The 20379-nt window shown below is 45.3% G+C and overlaps 1 protein-coding gene across 1 annotated transcript in view; it reads left to right on the top strand.

Moving 5' to 3' along the window:
- BCAM (basal cell adhesion molecule (Lutheran blood group)) overlaps positions 1 to 15645 on the top strand; it is a 58342-nt gene extending 42697 nt beyond the window's left edge. Inside the window, exons 15-16 of the mRNA XM_073570804.1 lie at positions 14299 to 14410; positions 14495 to 15645. Of these exons, the coding sequence (XP_073426905.1) occupies positions 14299 to 14410; positions 14495 to 14500 (118 nt within the window). The 3' untranslated portion in view covers positions 14501 to 15645. The remainder of the gene's footprint in view (positions 1 to 14298; positions 14411 to 14494) is intronic.
- The last annotated feature ends 4734 nt before the right edge of the window (positions 15646 to 20379 follow it).

Here is a 20379-nt window from a genome sequence, read left to right as displayed (position 1 = left end):
TATGAACCACAGAACACTTAAGATGTGGCATCACCCCGCCTAAAGCTAAAATTTTCCGGCCCATCTGTTTTTTTTTTTCTTTAAATCCACAATCCCAACGAGTCTGAGGTTTAAGAATAATTGAATTTTATGGAATTGAAATCCCAGATTAGATTCCAGTACGTTCACCCATCTCTGTCACGTCAGCGTCTAAATATACTGTAAATTACAGGTTATGGTCGAATAAATGAACACTCTGTTACACAGTTATGAAAGAGGATGAGTTAATTTCCATAAATATGTAAATTTTTTTACCTAGTGTAAATGTTGCTCTTCTCCTGAATCTGGCGTTGTTTTTGTTTTGTTTCTACTCCTCTCTGTTCCTTAGATATGGCCTCTGCTACCCTATTTATTGATCTAGTTGTTTTATCCAAATGGGCCTGATCTTCAAGGAGGTGACCATAGAAAAGGGTTAATGGTCATGCCCACTTGGCTAACAAGGCTAGATTTATTTACAGGGAAGAAGAGGCCTCAGCTCAGGAACAGAGAGGAGCAGAAACAAAAGAAAAACAATGCCAAATTCAGGAGAACAGCGGCATTTACACCAGATAAAAATATTTGTGGGAGGTGAGAGGACATTTTTTTATATCAATTACCTTTTTTCTTGGAAATTTTCACCATTCTTCTTGGAAAACAGGTGTACTGTATGTGTAAAGGTTCCTTTACATAATTACCAACATTTAAGCGCCAGCAAAATTCAGGATATTTAAGCCTCACCTTCAGTATCTCGTGGGAATGTCCCAAAATGCTCACTTTGGGAATAGATTTATTAAGCTGATGGCAAGTATGCCTTTTGCTGAAAGTATAGTGCAAGTTCAGCTAAAAAGGTTTGGACATAAAATTTTGCTGATTATGGGGATTCCAGGAACTTTAAACCCCAGTGTGTGAATTTGCACTAACCCCTTAGATGCCTGATTTTTAAGAAACCGTAGCATCTTAAGGGGTTTGACAAAGAGAGGGTGTGCTGATAGGTTATCATGGCAGTTGCAGGTTTGATGCCAGGTCTGCTATAAGTGAAAACCTACAAGACCTAATGGATTGCCTATCAGTTTTACGCTGACGGATAATAATACTTGAGTGTCCAAAGTGTTATAAAAGCGATCAATTGATTGCAGCTTCCAGTTCTCTTAGATTGGCTTCAAACATCTGACCTTCACTGTCTAAGTATAGACCATTCCCATACCCAAACTCAACAGAATAGTCTGTCGATTTTGCCCCTTTTAATTACTTTGGTCTCCCAATTTGGCCCTTCACAGTATAGTGATAGCAAAATATACAATTTGCATTTTTTTCTGGATCTTTTTCTCCCATTGTGTTGTGTTTTTGATGCTTTGAAGATTTGTGCTCTGTTTCCTTCAGCTTGATGTTGAAGCTGAAACATGCCTGTGTAGGAAAGAGAGGCAGTCTCTTGTACTGAAGTTAGAACTGTTTGTCATCTTTTCAACCCATAGAGTAAGTCACCAAGGTGTTAAGCCATTTCTACGAAACTATTGTACTTTTTGGGTCTTTAGGGTCCCTTAATTATTAGATTTTATGATATATTGCTGATAATTTTTAGGTTCTGGTTTGAGCGCCTGTCTTAGCAGTGATAAATCCATTTTGCTATGCTATGGACAGTATAACTCTTGTAGTGGACACCTCCCTTGAGTGCAGTAAAGTAATATTGTGTCCGAGTCTAGGATAGAAATCTGAAAATATCCGCGGCCTTATGCATCTAGTTACATTTATCATAAAAGCATACCTTTTCATTACAGAGAACCATCTCCAGACTTCAAAGAGCGCGTAGACTGAAGTGCAACTGTTGAAAGAGCACAGATTTCCACACAGAGTGGAATGCAAGAGGCTTTTGATAAGAGGACGGCTACACATAGCTGTCATGTCAGGCTGGATATAGGGCTTGATATGGACAGCGCCTTCTTCGTGTTCACTAAAACAGGGAAATCTTTCTGAAGCCGGCTATATATTGCAGTTGACAACTGTTTCATCCAGCTTGGCTGAGCGTGCATGTGTCCACCTTTAGCAGAGGCTTCTATCCTTTATGAATTTAATGATGAGGCAAGTTGAAATCCAACAGTTTGATCCTTCTTTTTCCTGCCATTGAGAATAGTTGGGATGGGATACCGACATACATATACTGTATCAGCAGCCATTCTTCCCGATCAGTTTGGTCCAGCGTGTATATGTTATCAATGAAAAACACCACTGGCAGAGACCTTTAAAAACAAAAGTATAAAGCAGCCTGATCCTCCTTTACCTTGACATCTGCCATGGTTGGAAGTTTGGACACCCCCGTATGTATTAGATGATCAGGTAAACAGTATAGTCCTGTTAGGCATCAGGTTTCTGCGTTTGCTCTGCAGGAATCCAGACCCTTACATTCTGCGGTCTCTTGCTGTTTATCTACCGCAGAGGAGATTGCCTTGCAGCAAATCTCTCCAGGGGCTAAGTCCCTCTGTCCTCCTACTGAGCATGCTCATGAGACGATTTCCCATTGGAGATCGGGAGTCATGTGCTCAGATCCTGCTCCAGATCTCATTGGTCCATCTCGGAGATCTGGGAGCTTCCGGAAGGTCCCGGCTGCTATAAAAAGTGCGCATGGCCGTTCCGCCAAGCGCTAGTATAGTCTCTAGTTGCTACTGTGTGTATGATGATGAATGTATGATTCTGGTGAATGACTCATTTGAAACCCCTTCCCTCTGATATTACGTATGTGGACAGGGACTAAGCTTAGAGTCAGTGCCAGCGCGCCACTACTACATCATCCACAGTTGCTAGCGTCCGACATTGTGCTTTCATACTCGCTTTGTCGTCTAGTGGCAGTGTCCTGCGCCGCGCTGCAGTTGCAGCCCTCTTTGGCGTCCGCAGTTGTGACGTCGCACGCACGGTAGGCCTAGACGGATGCAGTTCCGCTATCTTTGGCTCTGCTCCTGTGACCAGATACCATGTGTGCCTTTACTCTGAGTACTGTGACTCCAACAGGCTCAGCCTTATTGTATTTGTCTTTGTTGGCACCTCTGTGACTTAACAGAGATTGCTCTGCGCTCTTGGGTGACGTTTAACCCGCATGCGCATTTCCCGCCATATTGCTCCTGCCACCACTTAGCAGCAGTCATATCATCTACTGCACGGTGGACCCCGAGCGGCGAACGCACTTTATTATTATTTTTATTTAGTGCATTCCGACTTCCGCCGTTCCTAACATTATACTAGCGCCAGGGTCTGGCTAGTGATGGCAGAACAGCAGCAACTCTTATAGTATATTCGGCAGCTGGAGGGCCAGTTGGCTACTCTTGAGAGTGCTATCTCAGCTGCGAAATCCACTGAAGCTGCTGTACAAGCAATCACAGACGCGGTTTCACGTATGTCCATGTCCTCCCATGCGCCGACAGTTACCCGCCTCCCGTTGCCCGATAAATTTTCTAGCGATGGCGCCTCCTGTAGGGGTTTGGTCAGCCAGTGCTCTATCAAGCTGGAGTTACTGGCTGCACGATTCCCTACGGAACGGGCCAAGGTGAGGTTTATTGTTTCCCTTCTGTCGGGCAAGGCGGTGGAGTGGGCTACGCCACTATGGGAGCGTGGTGACCCGGAGGTTCGGACCGCTGTTCAGTTTTTGACAGCTATTAAGCAGGTCTTCCTGGGAGCACGGGTCATGCACGACACCTCTCTACAGCTACTTGCTTTGACTCAGGGATCCCTCTCGGTTAGTCAGTATGCCGTTCGTTTTCGGACACTGGCTTCCGAGCTGGAGTGGTCTGACAAAGCCCTCATCCCTGAGTTTTGGAGAGGTTTGGCGGAGCATGTTAAGGATGCTCTCTCTACCAGAGAGGTTCCTGCAAGTTTGGAAGAGCTGATTGCCATTTCCACCCGCATTGATCTCCATTTTTTGGAGCGCGGCCTGGAGCGTGCTCAATCCAAACGGAAGGTTACCTCTGCTCCCAACTTTTTTGAGCCTCTGGAACCACCCGAGCCAGAGACTCCACTCCCAGAGCCCATGGAGGTGTCTCGCGCCGTTCTCGAGGCGCGTCCGACACAAAACTCCATTTGTGGTTACCATTGTCAACACACTGTTTCTCAGGACAACAGTGCCCCGCAATGGCCAAACTCTGTGCCGCCGTGCAAGACCTTTGTCCCTCCCTGCCTTCGGCCGAGGGTTCTCACGTGGGCACACGCCTCCAGGAGGGGTGGTCACTGTGGCTACATGCAGACCACAAAACTCCTGGCGGGGTCGTATTGGTGGCCGCACAGGGCTCGGGACATTAAAAAGCCTTTTGTGCTCGGAATAGCTTCCTTAAACAGAGAGTGGAGACGCCAGCCGACATACTACGGCGTTCCACTTTAGCTTCTGCTCCTGGCGATTTTGCAGCCCCGTTGTCTCCCACGCGTCCCTTCTCAAACCTGGCGACCTTGCCGCCTCTGATGCCTTCCACGTGTCCCAGTTTTCCTTGTCACCTACTGGGGCATCATGCTTGCCTTCGAACGGGTCTGAGGCCTGTGCCCCTGTTGGGCACAAGGTGGTGGATCAGAAGGCTCAGGGAGGAGGGGGCCCTAGGAGGGGGAGTAATGTTAGGCGTCAGGTTTCTACGTCTGCTCTGCAGGAATCCAGACCCTTACATTCTGTGGTCTCTTGCTGTTTATCTACCGCAGAGGAGATTGCCTTGCAGCAAATCTCTCCAGGGGCTAAGTCCCTCTGTCCTCCTACTGAGCATGCTCATGAGACGATTTCCCATTGGAGATCGGGGGTCATGTGCTCAGGTCCTGCTCCAGCTCTCATTGGTCCATCTCGGAGATCTGGGAGCTTCCGGAAGGTCCCGGCTGCTATAAAAAGCGTGCATGGCCGTTCCACCATGCGCTAGAATAGTCTCTAGTTGCTACTGTGTGTTTGATGATGAATGTATGATTCTGGTGAATGACTCATTTGAAACCCCTTCCCTCTGATGTTACGTATGTGGACAGGGACTAAGCTTAGAGTCAGCGCCAGAGCGCCACTACTACATCAACCACAGTTGCTAGCGTCTGACATTGCGCTTGCGTACTTGCTTTGTCATCTAGCGGCAGTGTCCTGCGCCGCGCAGCAGTTGCAGCCCTCCTTGGTGTCCGCAGTTGCGACGTCGCACGCACGGTAGGTCTAGACAGACGCAGTTCCGCTGTCTTTGGCTCTGCTCCTGTGACCAGATACCATGTGTGCATTTACTCTGAGTACTGTGACTCCAACAGGCTCAGCCTTATTGTATTTTTCTTTGTTGGCACCTCTGTGACTTAACAGAAATTGCTCTGCGCACTTAGCAGTGGATGATGTAGATGATGTAGTAGTGGCGCGCTGGCACTGACTCTAAGCTTAGTCCCTGTCCACATACGTAATATCAGAGGGAAGGGGTTTCAAATGAATCATTCACCAGAATCATACATTCATCATCATACACACAGTAGCAACTAGAGACTATACTAGCGCATGGCGGAACGGCCATGCGCGCTTTTTATAGTAGCCGGGACCTTCCGGGAATTGCTCTGCGCACTTGGGTGGCGTTTAACCCACGTGCGCATTTCCCGCCATATTGCTCCTGCCACCACTTAGCAGCAGTCATATCATCTACTGCACGGTGGACCCCGAGCGGCGAACGCACTTTATTATTATTTTTATTTAGTGCGTTCCGCCATTCCTAACAAGTCCTCTTTAGGGAGTTCTGATATTGAGAGATATGGTGGAGGCTTGTGAGCAGTATTCTTCACCGGTATCCAGAACATATGGGCAGTAAGGACCATACAGGCACTGGAAAGGTCTACCTTGTTTTGGAAACTAGTGGTTCTCTGCTTGACATAGTTAAATTGATTTGCAGTATCTGATCAATCATCCACGTCAGTAATCTATGGCCAGTGGACCGGAATCAAATAATCACTTTCTATTTCTCCGCATCCATGGCTCTGCTTTTGATTAACCAGACTGGCACGACGTCACATGCACATCACGTTGCGACAAATACATCGCCCTAGGCTTTATAATTTAAAAAATGAGCTACAGTTGTTATCAGATAAGAGGTGGTTCTTACAGCTCCTTTCCAGTGGCCAAAGATTACTGGCATGGCTGCTTCCTGCGAATCAATTCTCACCAACTCTAAATCTTCTCATCAAAATTAGCTTTTTCATGTTGTTATGACTTTCTACATACAGGGAGGATCCTGCCATCACATCTGATCCGCATACAGTAGATGTAGCAATGTGCTATTGTCATTTACCAGGAATTAATTTTCCTTAGTGCAAGCCAGCATGGCAACATTGTTCCGGCCATCTCCATGATGATTGTAGTTATACAATCAGGAACAGACAATGCATTTGTAGAAATACGCGAAGGCCAACAAGGACGGAGATAATGGTTTGTGATTGACTATATATCAACGGAGTCATCCTTTACCAGCATGCCTTCATCGGGAAATTAGTAGTAAAAGTTGGTGCTGCACAAGGTTGTTGCAAATTCCTAATGCTTTTTTTCTAATGAAGAAAAGAGATATTGTAGGTATATTCTCAATCAGTATCCAGAAAGTATTGACAAACCATACTATAGGTATGCAGCTCTTCTTAGCAAACTTGGGGAAGGGAAGGTGAGGAACTGGTTCATTGGTTTATTTTTTATGTGCTGTATACTAGATATTGGCAAAGTTATGGTTTGGGCTACTGTATGTAGAGACTGGCTTTATAAAAAAAAATATGTAATGGCGATGCCCAATTGTCAACTCGGTACATTTCGAAGAAGAATAATAAGAGAATGGTACTGTCATGGCTCAGTTTGGGGATTCGATCCTTTGACCACTTGCGCTGTGGTTGGTTCTCCTGTCTGCTGAGCTATTGCCCTTTTCTTCCCTGTTGTTATCCTGATGGTCCTATATCCTTTATTTTTCCTTTCTGGGTTTGCGCCTCTTCACGTGTTTCCCATTGTCGCATTTTGATAGCCCTATCCCATTCTTGGTTGGGCTATACAGTATATATATTCTCCCTTCACTACACTGCCTTGCTGGCTATACTTCTACGTGCATTAGTGCTAAGAAGTTTTCCTGGTTAGGCAAATACTGTTTGTATTTCTGCTGTGTGTTTGTTTGTCTGCCTTCCCAGCACCTTTCCTTTCTCCTCAGTTAGGTTGGTAGGAAATTATGCTTGGTTCATTTATTACTCTCCTTGGTTCTTTTTATTTCCCCTTTTGTGCATGTTCTTTATGATTCCTCACCCTGGATCCTCATATCCCTCTGCACATTTTACCTCTGATGATTAGCTGAGCGCAGTGGCGTTCCCTCTGGTTCCTCAGGAGTTAAAAGGAACCCCTCAATGGCCTTTTAGGGAGCCAAGTGGTGTTTTTAGTTGTGTGACTAGGGATTGTCTAGTCTATACAGGGACCAGGAATGTGTGGGTGTGGCTTCTCTGTGTTGCAGGCTTTATTATTCCCGTTACCCATATATGAGTGAGTTACATGAATAACACAGACAGCGTAGAGTTCTAAGAAAAATGCTCCAGATCTGGGTCAGATCCTCATTAAATAATACAGATCCTTTAAAAATGCTATCTTGTGCTCCTCGGGAGCAGAGCTGTGATATCCTCTCATTCATGATTTCTCTGTTAGAACCTGGTGGATCTCATGAATATCTCATTTGTCAATGTGTTAATATACAAAAGCAGCAAGTGATCATAATTAGAGTGTTTTACGCTGCCAAAATCGTACTAAATCCCCAGCTATGCTTGCTTTTAATTTTCAGCATACCCGAGGACAATGACCTTAGATATCACCAGCCCTCATTTGGTGCTGTCAAGTTCAAAGTCAGGAAATCTAAGTTGGTGTTTGACATGAAGGAATCACATTCCTTAGAGATTATATTTTCCTGTTATTCTATACTGCTAAGAAAACTAATCACATTTTTAGTGGACCTTCTTTAAAAAATGTTATCACTGTAGTTCCTTCCTTAGTCAAGTAAAGATGTATTATACGTACGTTACAGACACATTGTGTTTATATAGTATTTTGGGGGTCTTTTTCTATACCTTGTTGCGGTGTATTGACAGTTCTGTAATCAGGACTCCAAGTCAATCAGATGTGTCTTCATTTCTGCTCCTCCTCCCCTCTCACAGCATACAAGTGTAAGGAGATAGACCGGACCTTGGGTACTTGCATGCCGGGTCTGGAACTAGAAAGGCTGCATCCTCTGTTCCCAGGGGGAAGCCTGAGCGGGGTGGACCTTCCCCTGCTGCCTGGGGAAGCCGGAGAGACTGAGCTTCCTGCTGAAAGGAGGGGGCGGGGAGAGCCAGAAAAGGGCGCGCAGCAGCCGGCAGATAAAAAGTCAAAGCACGCGAAACAAGGGGTCGCAGAGAAAGGGCCCCGTCACCAGCAGAGCCAAGCATGTACAGTAGCACGCCAGAGAGAGAGACTGCTGGGCAGAACCGTGCAGAACCGAGCCGTGTACATAGAGCAGAGACATGCACACTGAGTAGAGCTGAGCCAGCCTTGCAGCAGCCAGAGGGAGAAGTGCCATGTCCTGATAACACCAGCAGCGCGTGAGCTAGTGCCTGGCTGACGTGGCCTGCCGCCAACACCGGGGACCAGAGAGAAAGAAACGTACAGCATGGGTCCGATGACTGTCAGAAAGCAAGGCACATAATGGTCCGTGTCTGTAAGTATTACACACGTGCCCCATACGACTGACCAAGGACAGGACAGACCCTTGCACCCTGACTGTGCCGTTACACAACTCCTGAGCCACATGGGGCCCGTACCAGATCGTGACCCCTTTTACCGTCAGCTGCTTTGGGCTCGCTTAACCGAGACTGTGAGGAGAGTTGTGCAGGAGTCTCGTCGAGCTTAGACGGTACCGTGGCCCTTAACTTTGTAGAAAACTACAGTATAAGCACTAGGGCAGTGGAAAGTACCGGAGACCGACCACTGTCACCAGAAGATGAGGGTATTGTTGTCTGCTTGACCCCATTAATAAGGACACCTCATCGGCCATTGGCGGCACCATTGAGATTGCAGCAGGAGCTGCAGTATTAGGACTTCCTTATACATTTGATAATATTTGAACTGTTATACTGTACTGTGCCTTTAATACTGTTTAACTCTTTACCTCCCTGCATGGAGTATTTCCCCTGTAAATAAACCTATTAACCCTTGCTCTGCCTGCGTCCCGTAACTGCATCCCGCGTTCCTGCTCGTACTCTTACACAATCACAGAGAGCGAGAAAGTGCACTTACGTCCCCTCTTTTATTTTGTTATATCAATATAGAATATTCTCTAAGACTAAGAAGGTTTATCTGCATGGACAAAGAGCCCACAGGTTGTTTGCTGCATACATTTTTAGCCAAAATTGGAATTAAAGGGAGTCGGTCACCCTCAAAGTGCAAAAAAATTAAAGTTGCAGTTAAAAATTTACATAGATGACTTATTCCCTACAAAAGTCATACCAGAAGTATACATTTTATTGTATTTGTGGCTGAGAAAATCAACTTTTCATCTATTTACAAATGAGGGGGCTTCAGTTCACCCTTGGCATCGCCCAAGGCTCATTGCATAATAAAACCCCCAATTTATATTTTTAGCACTTCTCCTGATCTATTATTAACAGGGCTTGCTCTGGGGAAGTCTGAACTCAATTAGCAACCCTGCATGCTGCGTGATTTGAGCAGCCCGTAAACTGTGTGTGCAGGAGCGCTCAGATCCCTGGCTCCTGTCTGCGGCCACCTCTCGGCTTCAGGGAGGAGGAGAGGGTGTAGTACATCACATGCGGCTCCTGACGTTGCAGGGATGCTGATTGAGTTGGGGTAGCGATTACTTGCCAATCAGGATCACGGGGGAGTCCTAAAAATGCAAATTGGGGGAGAGGGCATAACAGTACTTGCCAAGGGTGCACCAAAGCCTCCACATTTGGATACGACCTAAAGTTGATTTCTCAGCCAATAATACACTAAAATGTATCTTGCTTGTATGATTTTTATAAGTTCTTTATATGGCTGTTTAAGTTGTTTATTTTTCATTTTCACACATGCAGAAGAGAGAAAAAAAACAATTGGCCTTTGGTTTCACTTTTTTTTTATGGCTGTGCATGATTACTGCACAATCAAATGATCAATCAGTCGTGAAATGATCAATCAGTCGTGTGTCTGATAGTTACGTTAAATCTTATGTTGATCACCAGCTTCAGCTTTCACGTCTCATTAGTTTATTTTTGTTGCTATTACATGAAACTATGGAAAATACAATTGTTTCTACCCCCCCACTGAGCCGAAAATATCTGTCGCAGCGAGAGCGTACATAAACAAATCCTCATGGAATATACACAGTACAGTGGTTTTACCCTTTAAGACTTGCCAAGTCTATTATTTTCTAGTTTTTATGTGTCATAGTCCACTCTATGAAAGCTTCCAGCTGATGAGTAATCAGAGATTAACACATTGCCTCCACTTTATATAAAAAGAAAAGCGCAATCTCGTCGTGTCCTCTGCTTCCTCGTAGAGTTCTGTTGTGTCAAATATTGTTTGGTCATTTTTTTCTAACATCCTTTCAGGAAACACATAGAGCCTGTGAAATAACATTTCTCCTTCAAGCTGCAGAAGTCTTTAGGCACTAAGACACTGCGAAGTAACCGCACTAACAAGTCCAGGAACCCCCATCTAGCTACAGGTTCCCCTTGTGCGCTTTATGGAGCCATATTTTATTCCTAAAATGTCATCCTTTGTAAAATTTCATGTTTATTACTTAAATTTCTTCTTTGAGAAGGATCTCGAATAGATAAACTCAGAGGTGTATCTAGGCTTTCTGGGCAAGAAGTCGGTTTGGCGCCCCCCCCCCCCCCGGATTCCCCCATAATGTCCTCGGGTTTCCCCCATAATATCCTCAGGTTTCCCCCATAATGTCCTCAGGTTTCCCCCATAATATCCTCAGATTTCCCCTATAATGTCCTCAGGTTTCCCCCATAATGTCCTCAGGTTTCCCCCATAATGTCCTCAGGTTTCCCCCATAATATCCTCAGGTTCCCCCATAATATCCTCAGGTTTCCCCCATAATATCCTCAGGTTCCCCCATAATGTCCTCAGGTTTCCCCCATAATATCCTCATGTTTCCCCCATAATATCCTCAGGTTTCCCCCATAATGTCCTCAGGTTTCCCCCCATAATGTCCTCAGGTTTCCCCCATAATGTCCTCCTCAGCTTTCCCCCTCCTCCCCCCATATGTTCCTCATCTTTCTCCACCACACCACATGAATATGTTTGCACCCTGGCCTTGCTCCGAGTCCTCACACAGTGTCCTCAGTAAATTTACTCCCCCTGCTCCCTCTCTATCCATTCCATGGGACTCTGCAGCCATCCCCCAATCTTCCCTTGCACAGTCGGTGGTGTCTTCAGCTCCATTACCCGTCTGGAGCACTTACCGCACCAACCGCAATGCTGCCTCACTGCCTGAGTCTTTGCCTCTGAAGAGCCAGCGTGTGACGTCAGCAGCGTGATCATGTGACCTGATCACGCTGCTGGCACATGCGGAAGTGCCGGCGGCGGTAAGGCGCCGCTGGCAGTGGCAGCGCAGCGGCGCTTGCACCTCTCCCCAAGTGAGTCAGAGTCAGACAGTGTATGTACTAGCGTCTGAAGATGCTAGTACACAGACGCACAGCACTTTCTCTGCTCCAGCTGTCAGTTTGACAGCCGGCTCAGAGAACGGGAGAATCTGAGTGTGGGGGCAGCAGAATGCCGCCGATGGGGAGTCTCCTCCTTGGACCGCCGCATCAGGCAGCCCGATGGCGCCTCCTGTCGGCTGCGCCCAGGGCAAATGCCACGGCTGCCCCCCCTGGATACGCCCCTGGATCAACTAACTGTCACGGGGTTACCGCAACAGCGAGAAGCCAGAATACCACAGCGTCTGATTGCTTCTACTCCTGCGTCGAGAAGAAGCACTCCTCCTACGTTTTAATGGTGTTTATTTCTTTTGGCAGAACAGAGGTTAATCGGCCATGTTGGAATCTCTGAGCTCTCAGCTGAGCTCAGTTAGCCACTCCTTTCCCCTTTATAATCTGGGTTCTGATTCTAATCCATGTCAGAGATAGCATTTGCTGCATGGCTTAGGAGGAGAGGTGTTCAAATAAGAGGGAGTTTTGGAGGAGTTATCTGTGACTGTTCTGTTATGATTGAGTCACCGTAGGAGGCAAAAACAGAAATGCTAGCTAAGTCCAGAAAACCAGAGAAGTTGGCAGCTATCGGATTGCAGACCCCTGAACCTATCAACACAACTAGCAGTAGCCATGGGGGGGTTCCTACGATGCCCTAGACCCCTCGATCACAGCCGGAGAATTAAATAGGCCTAAAGAAAGAAAGGGGAAATCTAAACTGCCCCAGAGCAGACCCCAAAGCAATAGGCAGCCCCCAACATATAATGACGGTGAAGCAAGATGAAAATACTAACACAGACAGAAAGATAGACTGAGCAAAGACGGGGCCCAAGCTAACTAGATAGAAAAGGACAGGAAGGCTGCTGTCTGCAATCCGTGAAAGACGCTAGGCTTCAAAAAAGCTATGTCAGTACTCAGGAATATTCTGAGGACAGAGCTACAGGCAAAAGGAGATTCAGCTCACCCCAGCAGGGAATGGCAGAATACAGAAAAGCAAGGAAAACAAAAAACAAAACAAAAATGCTAACAGGCAAAACAGAAAACTTAAGCTTTAGAGGAGCAGGAATCAGACTGGTGTCCTAGAAGTCCACAGAGAAATCACCCGCAGGGCAGAAGGGCGTCGGCAGCCTTATATCCAGTCCGTGACTCCACTCAGCCAGTCATCCTCATTAGGCTCAGGTGCCTGATAATCAGGCTCATTACCTTCCTTTACCAGAATAGGGAGTTCACCAGACCTCAGTGACGAAGGGGAAAATGAACTCACAACACTGTTCCATGATTTGTAAGTGTGATAATTCCCTTCCTTCTCCTACTTTGGTCCCCCCCCCCGTCTTCCTCTCCTTGGTGCATTCCTCTGTTATATGTAAGTGAATATTTGTATGCTTGGTGTTTTCAGTTTACCCTTGTTTGTATTGCCTTGTTCGTCGGGTTTGTGTACTGTGGTCTACAGTAGCGTCCTTCTTCCCTGGAAGGGGAAGGAGAACAGACGGAGGGCTAAGACAAGAGTGGCAGCCCCGGTATCTTCACCTTCAGAAGTGTCCCACGGAATAGGGTGAGCTAGGGTGTACCTAGCGGTAGAGACACGGAAGTAGCCCCTGGTACTGGTCACCCGACAGCTGAGTCGTGACACTAACAGTCAGTGGGACCTATCATGATAATGCGCTATACAAGCAAAACATTACTTTCAATTTGGACTGTGTAATTCCTAATATCACCAGCAGGTGTGCTGCTGTGGAAATGAAGACATGCTGCCAAGTTTCTCACATATTTTTTTTTATCTTCAGTCCAAACGATTAAGCAAACCTATCTACCTCTTAAAGGGAGTTTTTGCCTAGTGTTTGGCTGTCTTTATTTTTTAAAGGGCCTAACTCTAAATTAAGTTTCTATAGAACTAAAGGGACACCTTTTATTCTTGTACATGAGATTAAAGGGTAAAGGCACACTCATGAACCGACCCATAGGCACATGTAATCAAGTTGATAACTGCATATTGAAGGTCTGAGAGGGTGTCACTGGTCTGACTCAAAAGGTATCAAATTAATAAATATGGGAAGGTCTCTAAGGTCTCGAACAGAAAATGAGCTAAAATTTGGAACACATAATTTTCAAAGGAGATTACTAATTATATTGATGCAGAATAATTTAATCGGACCTGCTGCATCATATCAGTCAGTTCCACCCCACTCAATTTTGATTTCATTACCTGTCTGTTAATACAAAAAAAGCAGAAGGGCGGAAGCCGCGCTTATTGTAAGCTTTTGGGTTACCGTCTTTGATGTCTATGATAAGGGATCTGTCTCTTGTCAATGATCTCAGTAGAGCTAATCAAAAATATTCATGCTGCCCTGTGTCCACTATGGTTCTCCATGGTGGATGGACAAGGACAGTCTTTACTTCTGTGGGCCCTTGTGCTTGTTATGCCACACAACGTCATAACTCTACTTGAGGCTTAGTCATGATATGTCATCGTGAGGCCTAATAAATGCAAGAGCGAACCAGGATGCCGGTTGGCACGGATGACTGGACTAGACAAGGGAATCTTTTTATCCAGCTCAATTAACTTTTTCTCCTTAGAATCAACTTTTTGAAAACTTTATGAGATGAGCTTTTTCTAATAAGTTGATCTCCTTTCAGATCTCAAGATCCAGCTTCAGCTGAACTTGCTGTTGAGTTAAAATCAGAAAAACGAAATGAGCAACATGGGTTATTGAGTTCACGTGGAGGAGGAGGAGGCCCAGCTGCAGAGGTCAGTCCATCATCCATCATGAATTTCTTTTCTGTTTTTGCTTTGCACCATGCTAATTCTTTTGCCCTTTCTATATTTTCACAGTGTTAACAAGCAAAGATTCGAGGGTGGATTATCCTCTTCTACTCTTCGATGGTCAGCACCATCTTATCGTGACTGGCACGTCAACTGACATCTCCAACCTGTGGATTCGTGTTTTCATGACTTTTTGCTCTTGAATAGAGTTGCAACAGAAGAAAAAAAAGAAAACGCAAGGACTCAATGTATAAGAGATTACGCATCAAGATCCTACAAATTCCCAATCAGATTTTTTTAGGGAATGCATTATTCTATTTTGGGGTCTTATTCCTTTTTATTTTTGAATTTGAAGAACATTTCAAGGTTCACTTACAAAGGTCTGTTATTGGGTATACTACCCTACCTAATGTTGCCTTAAGTGGTGGTTGGCATTGCTGCAGTGCTCGCCACAGACCTCAGTCAGTTACCCTTATTTGTTGAAGGTTTTTCTTTTTATGCCTATGGTTTTGTTGATTTTTTTGTACCTGATTTAATTATTTTTTATTTCCAAATTATGTAAATGATTTCCACTATCCTGCTGTTTGAAACTGTTTTTCCAGCATGTCTTTGTGGGGGGCAACAGATCTCAGTGGGCTTTAAACTGTTACACTGGTCTTGGCCTGCTTCTGTCCGGCCTATATGTATATAATGTATTTCTCTATGGTCATTACACTGGTCAGACCCCTAAAATTCTTGTAAGATCTCATGATTTATTTGCGTTATAGTAGTGGTTATAAACCACAGTTGAGTTTCATCTGGTTGGCCATCTTGGTCATTTGACTTTTGACAGGTTTGAGGGCTAATTTTCATGGGAGTTTACACATTCAGAATATCTGGCAACAGATGTAGCATATGTGTTAATTTGAGGGGTGGAGCATGAAAGATGCACTGCATCAAGCATCGCCCCTGAGGTCGTGCACTAGATCTTACTCAGTGATTCACCCAAAGTGTTAATTGATGAACAAACTACCTAGTCATTTATCCTTTTACATGCATAATTAATGAATGCAAAAATTCAATGCATAATTAAGATAGATACCTATAGTAAAAATAGATATCGATTGTCACTGACAAATTATTCATTGCATTAAATAAAAAGAAACTCAATGGCAAATATATCAACATACATAGTGTATATTAGTGAATAAATGAATAAATATGCGTACAATTATAATACAGTGATGACAGATCCCTAAAATTCTTGTAAGATCTCATGATTTATTTTCATTATGGTAGTGGTTATAAACCACAGTTGAGGTTCATCTGGTTGTCCATCTTGGTCGTTTGACTTTTGACAGGTTTGAGGGCTAATTTTCATGGGAGTTTACACATTCAGAATATCTGGCAACAGATGTAGAATATGTATTAATTTGAGGGTGGAGCATGAAAGGCACACTGCATCAAGCACCGCCTGTTATGAATGGGTCACCGAGGAGGAAAGCAAGACCAAGCTAAGCCACAGAAAACCAGAGAGGTTGGTAACTAAGTGGATTGCAGACCCCTGATCCTATCCACACAACTAGCAGTAGCCGTGAAGCGTACCTACGATGATCCTAGACACCTCGACACAGCCGGAGAACTAAATAAGCCTAAAGCTGAAAGGGGAAATCTAAACTGCCCCAGAGCAGACCCCAAAGGAATATATAGCCCCCAAACATATATTGTCGGTGAGACAAGATGAAAACACAAACGCAGGTAGGAAAATAGACTGAGCAAACAATGGGGCCCACACTAACTAGACAGGACAGGAAAGGAAAGACTCTGTCTGCAGTCACGCAAAAAACCCTGCAAAAAAATGCCCAACACATCTGATAGAAAAATACAGAAGTCACTAGACTTCGCCCACTATATCAGTACTCTGGTATATTCTGAAAGCAGAGCAAAAAGAGGCCAATCTAATAAGGGACAAAAACTGGCACAAGCAGTAACATAAGGATGGAAATTCAGCACAGCCCCAGCCGGAGCTGGCTGGACACACAAAACTGAAATAGACAAAACCAGATCAAATGTGAACAATAGCAAAAGAACACTTAGCTGAGCATGCAGGGACTGAGCTGGAAACTAAGACCTCAGGAGGCAGGAAAAAATCACCAGCAGGGATAGAGGGAGTCGGCTGACTTAAATCCAGTCAGAAACTCCAGATCTCCAGTCATCCTCCTCATTATCAGGTGGCATGCCTCTGTTAATTAGATCAGTTCCATTACCTCCAGTAACCACCAGAGGGAGCCTGGAAAGAGAACTCACGACCCCTCTGTCAATACAACCAGCTCCACTACCTTCACTAGTAACCAGAGGTAGGCCAGAAAGCAAATTCACAACAGTACCCCCCCTTGAGGAGGAGTCACCAAACCCTCATCCACGCCACCAGGCCGATCAGGATGGGCCCGGTGAAAAGCACGAACCAATCTATCGGCATGAATGTCAGAAGCAGAGACCCAAGAATTATCCTCCTGGCCATAACCCTTCCATTTGACCAAGTACTGGAGTCTCCGTCTAGCCAAACGAGAATTCACTATTTTCTCTACCTCATATTCCACAATGCCTTTAACCAATACAGGGTCAGGAGGCACCGCCATAGGAACTACTGGCTCCACAAACCTCTTCAACAGAGATTTATGAAACATGTTATGGATCTTAAACGTAACTGGGAGAGCCAATCGAAAAGAAAGAGGATTAAGAATCTCCAAAATCTTATAAGGTCCAATGAATCTTGGTTTGAACTTTAGAGACACAACCTTCATAGGAATATTCTTTGATGACAACCAAACCATATCACCCACTTTAAATCGGGGACCAATGGTCCTATGCCGGTTGGAAAACCGTTGGGCCTTTTCCTGAGAGAGGGACAACTTATCCACCACTTGGGCCCAAATCTGCTGCATTCTCTCTACCACAGTGTCCACACTTGGGCAGGTCAAAGATTCCACTTGCCCTGAAGAAAATCGAGGATGAAACCCAAAGTTACAGAAAAAGGGCGACATCAAAGTGGCAGAATTAGCTCTACTGTTTAGCGCGAATTCGGCCAAGGGCAAAAATGAGACCCAGTCATCCTGATCAGCAGATATAAAACATCTCAAATAGGACTCCAAAGTCTGGTTTGTTCTCTCAGTCTGCCCTTTGCTCTGAGGATGAAATGCAGATCAGAAAGATAACTGCATTCCCAGTTTAGAACAAAAAGCTCTCCAAAATCTGGAAGCAAACTGGACTCCTCTGTCCGACACAATGTTCTCAGGAATCCCATGCAACCGAAACACCTGTTGTAAAAACAAGTGTCATGGTTAGGACATGGTTAATGTCCTGTTCTCACAGGGTTAACTTTTGCCGGCCTCTCTTTGGATCTGGGAGGGGTATTTATACTCACTCCAGACTAGGATTCCCTGTCAGCTATACTCTTATTCTGGCTGTGTGTCTGACCCCTGGTGTGCTTGTATACTGCATTGCTTGTTTGATTCCCATGTATGGCCAAGTCTGTCCCCTCACTCTGTTCTCTGTCTCACGTTTTGGTACTATCATCTTCTCTGGTTCTGACCTCCTGGCTTGACTATCGTTACTCCATTACAGTTTGTCCCTATTGTACCGTCTATTGCCCGTTCTGGTTTTCTGATCTATTGCTATGTCCTGACTATCCGATCTGTCAAACCCTTTGGTATTGTTGTGCTATCTCGTGCTTTGACCCCGGCTTAATCTGGTTTACGTCTCTGCCTATGCCCCTTGGTAACTTGTCCCGCAGTTACCATTCTAGGAGATTTAGGCCATGCCTCCAGCAGTCACGTGCTGCAGGCCCTGTTAGTCTGAAGCACGCATCTTCTCCGCTGCTGCCCCGCTCCACAGGTATCTTTGAGCACCGTTTTTGTACTCAGGACACGCGCACTGACTCAGTGAACAAGAGCAGTGCGGTGTTCCTGACAACAAGGTGTCACATGCCCCATCCTGTGTGAAACGGCCAGCAGGCCGGTAACTAATACAACAGGACATGGCATGTGTAATTGTCCAGCAACGGAGTCCAGCACCTGAGTGCAGCTGTCCAGCAAAAGAGTCCAGCAACTGAGTGCAGCTCTACACCATAGCTGCCACTCCACCAAGCTTTGCAAGAATTCTTCACTGACACCATAGCTGCCACTCCACCATGCTTTACACGAACTCCTCGCTGACACCATAGCTGCCACTCAAGGACTCTGACAGAGCTGTCCTGGACTCTCCTCAGCTCCTTCCTTCACCCAGCATGGTTGGAAAAGACCAACAATATCACCAACGTCAGTGAGCACAACTGACACACCTTTATTGAGTAAGCACACCTGTTAGTGATTCCCTTGCAATTACACTAACCACCACCGGGGGGAAAAACTATCTCTAAAAACACCAGTGCAATGAGCATATTGGCCACCGGGGGAAAACTATCTCTAAGCACAAAGCTTAGAGAGAGGAAAAAAGGTTACCAGTACTCTTATCTGTCATGATCCCGCATGGATCATGACAGTAAAAAGGTTACCAGTACTCTTATCTGACATGATCCCGCATGGATCATAACAGTACCCTCCCCTTAATGAGGGGCCTCTGGACCCTCAAAACCGCTCCTCATTAGGAACTACCCACAGAGGGGACGCCCAGATCCAGAGTTCCCCCCAGCAACCACCTGCACTTCAGGTTTATGACAAACGCACCGCTGGTATTGGCAATATAAGTTCTAGAAGCACCAACCATCTCCAAAGCGCCCACCTGGGGAACGAGTTATATATGTGTATGTTTGGTATGAGCTGGTAAGACTCAGCAACACACTTCCAACTAGATGTTTTTTTGGTGGGACCCATACACACTCGTTCACACACAGGTCCGGACCTGAACATTTATTGCCACACATTCGTTTGTCAATAATCGGTGAACTCTCTCTGGGATTGACAACATAGGCGTCCCTGTTGTGAGTTCATTTTCCCCTTCACCGTCGATGTCTGATGAACTCCCTCTTCTCGTGAAGGAAGGTAGTGAGGCTGATTACCAAACACCTGATCTGGTAGATGATGACTGGGTAACAGGAAATTCTGACTGGATATAAGGCAGCCGACGCCCTTCTAAGTCGCTGGTGATTTCTCTGCTGGATTCTTGGAGACCAGTCTGATTCCTGCTTCCCAAAGATTTGCTCTGCTATTGAACTTATTAGTTTTGTTTTGTTTACCTTGTTTTTTGGAGTTCAGCCATCCCCGGTCGGGGGTGTGCTGAGTTCCATTTTTGTCTGTGATCAGTTTGTCTCTTTGCTCTGTCTTCAGAATTTACCTGAGTGCTGATATAGTCTTTTTGAAGTCCTAGCGACTTCAGGGCCGGTTTTTCCTATCAGACTGTTGGGACATTTTTTGGTAGGGTTTTTTACGAATTGCAGACAGCAGCTTTTCTATCCTGTCCTTTTTAGTTAGCTTGGGCCCCATCGTTTGCTCAACCTATCTTTCTGTCTGTGTTATTGTTTTCATCTTGCTTCACCGTCATTATATGTTGGGGGCTGCCTATTGCTTTGGGGTCTGCTCTGGGGCAGTTTAGATTTCCCCTTTCTTTCTTTAGGCCTATTTAGTTCTCCGTCTGTGTTTGAGGGGTCTAGGGCATCGTAGGAATCCCCCACGGCTACTGTTAGTTGTTGTGGATAGGATCAGGGGTCTGCAATCCGATAGCTACCAACCTCTCCGGTTTTCTGGACTTAGCTTGTATTTTTGTTTTTACCTCCTTCGGTGACTCATTCATAACAGAATCACCAGCCATACCGCAGATCCTAGGGTACTCAATAGTAGGAAAGAATTGTGAAAAAAAAAAAAAAAAGAGTTTGTCAGAATTTTTTTTTTTTGTGTATATTTTTTCCTCTATGTTTCTGAGGCCGTAGGAGGAATTTTTTTTTCTTTCTCAATGGAGATGAAGCAATTGTCTGATCGTGT

Source organism: Dendrobates tinctorius, unplaced genomic scaffold, assembly GCF_039654945.1.
Source record: "Dendrobates tinctorius isolate UK_male_01 unplaced genomic scaffold, ASM3965494v1 ptg000028l, whole genome shotgun sequence".
NCBI lineage: Eukaryota > Metazoa > Chordata > Amphibia > Anura > Dendrobatidae > Dendrobates > Dendrobates tinctorius.
This window is presented reverse-complemented; position numbering and strand designations above follow the sequence as displayed.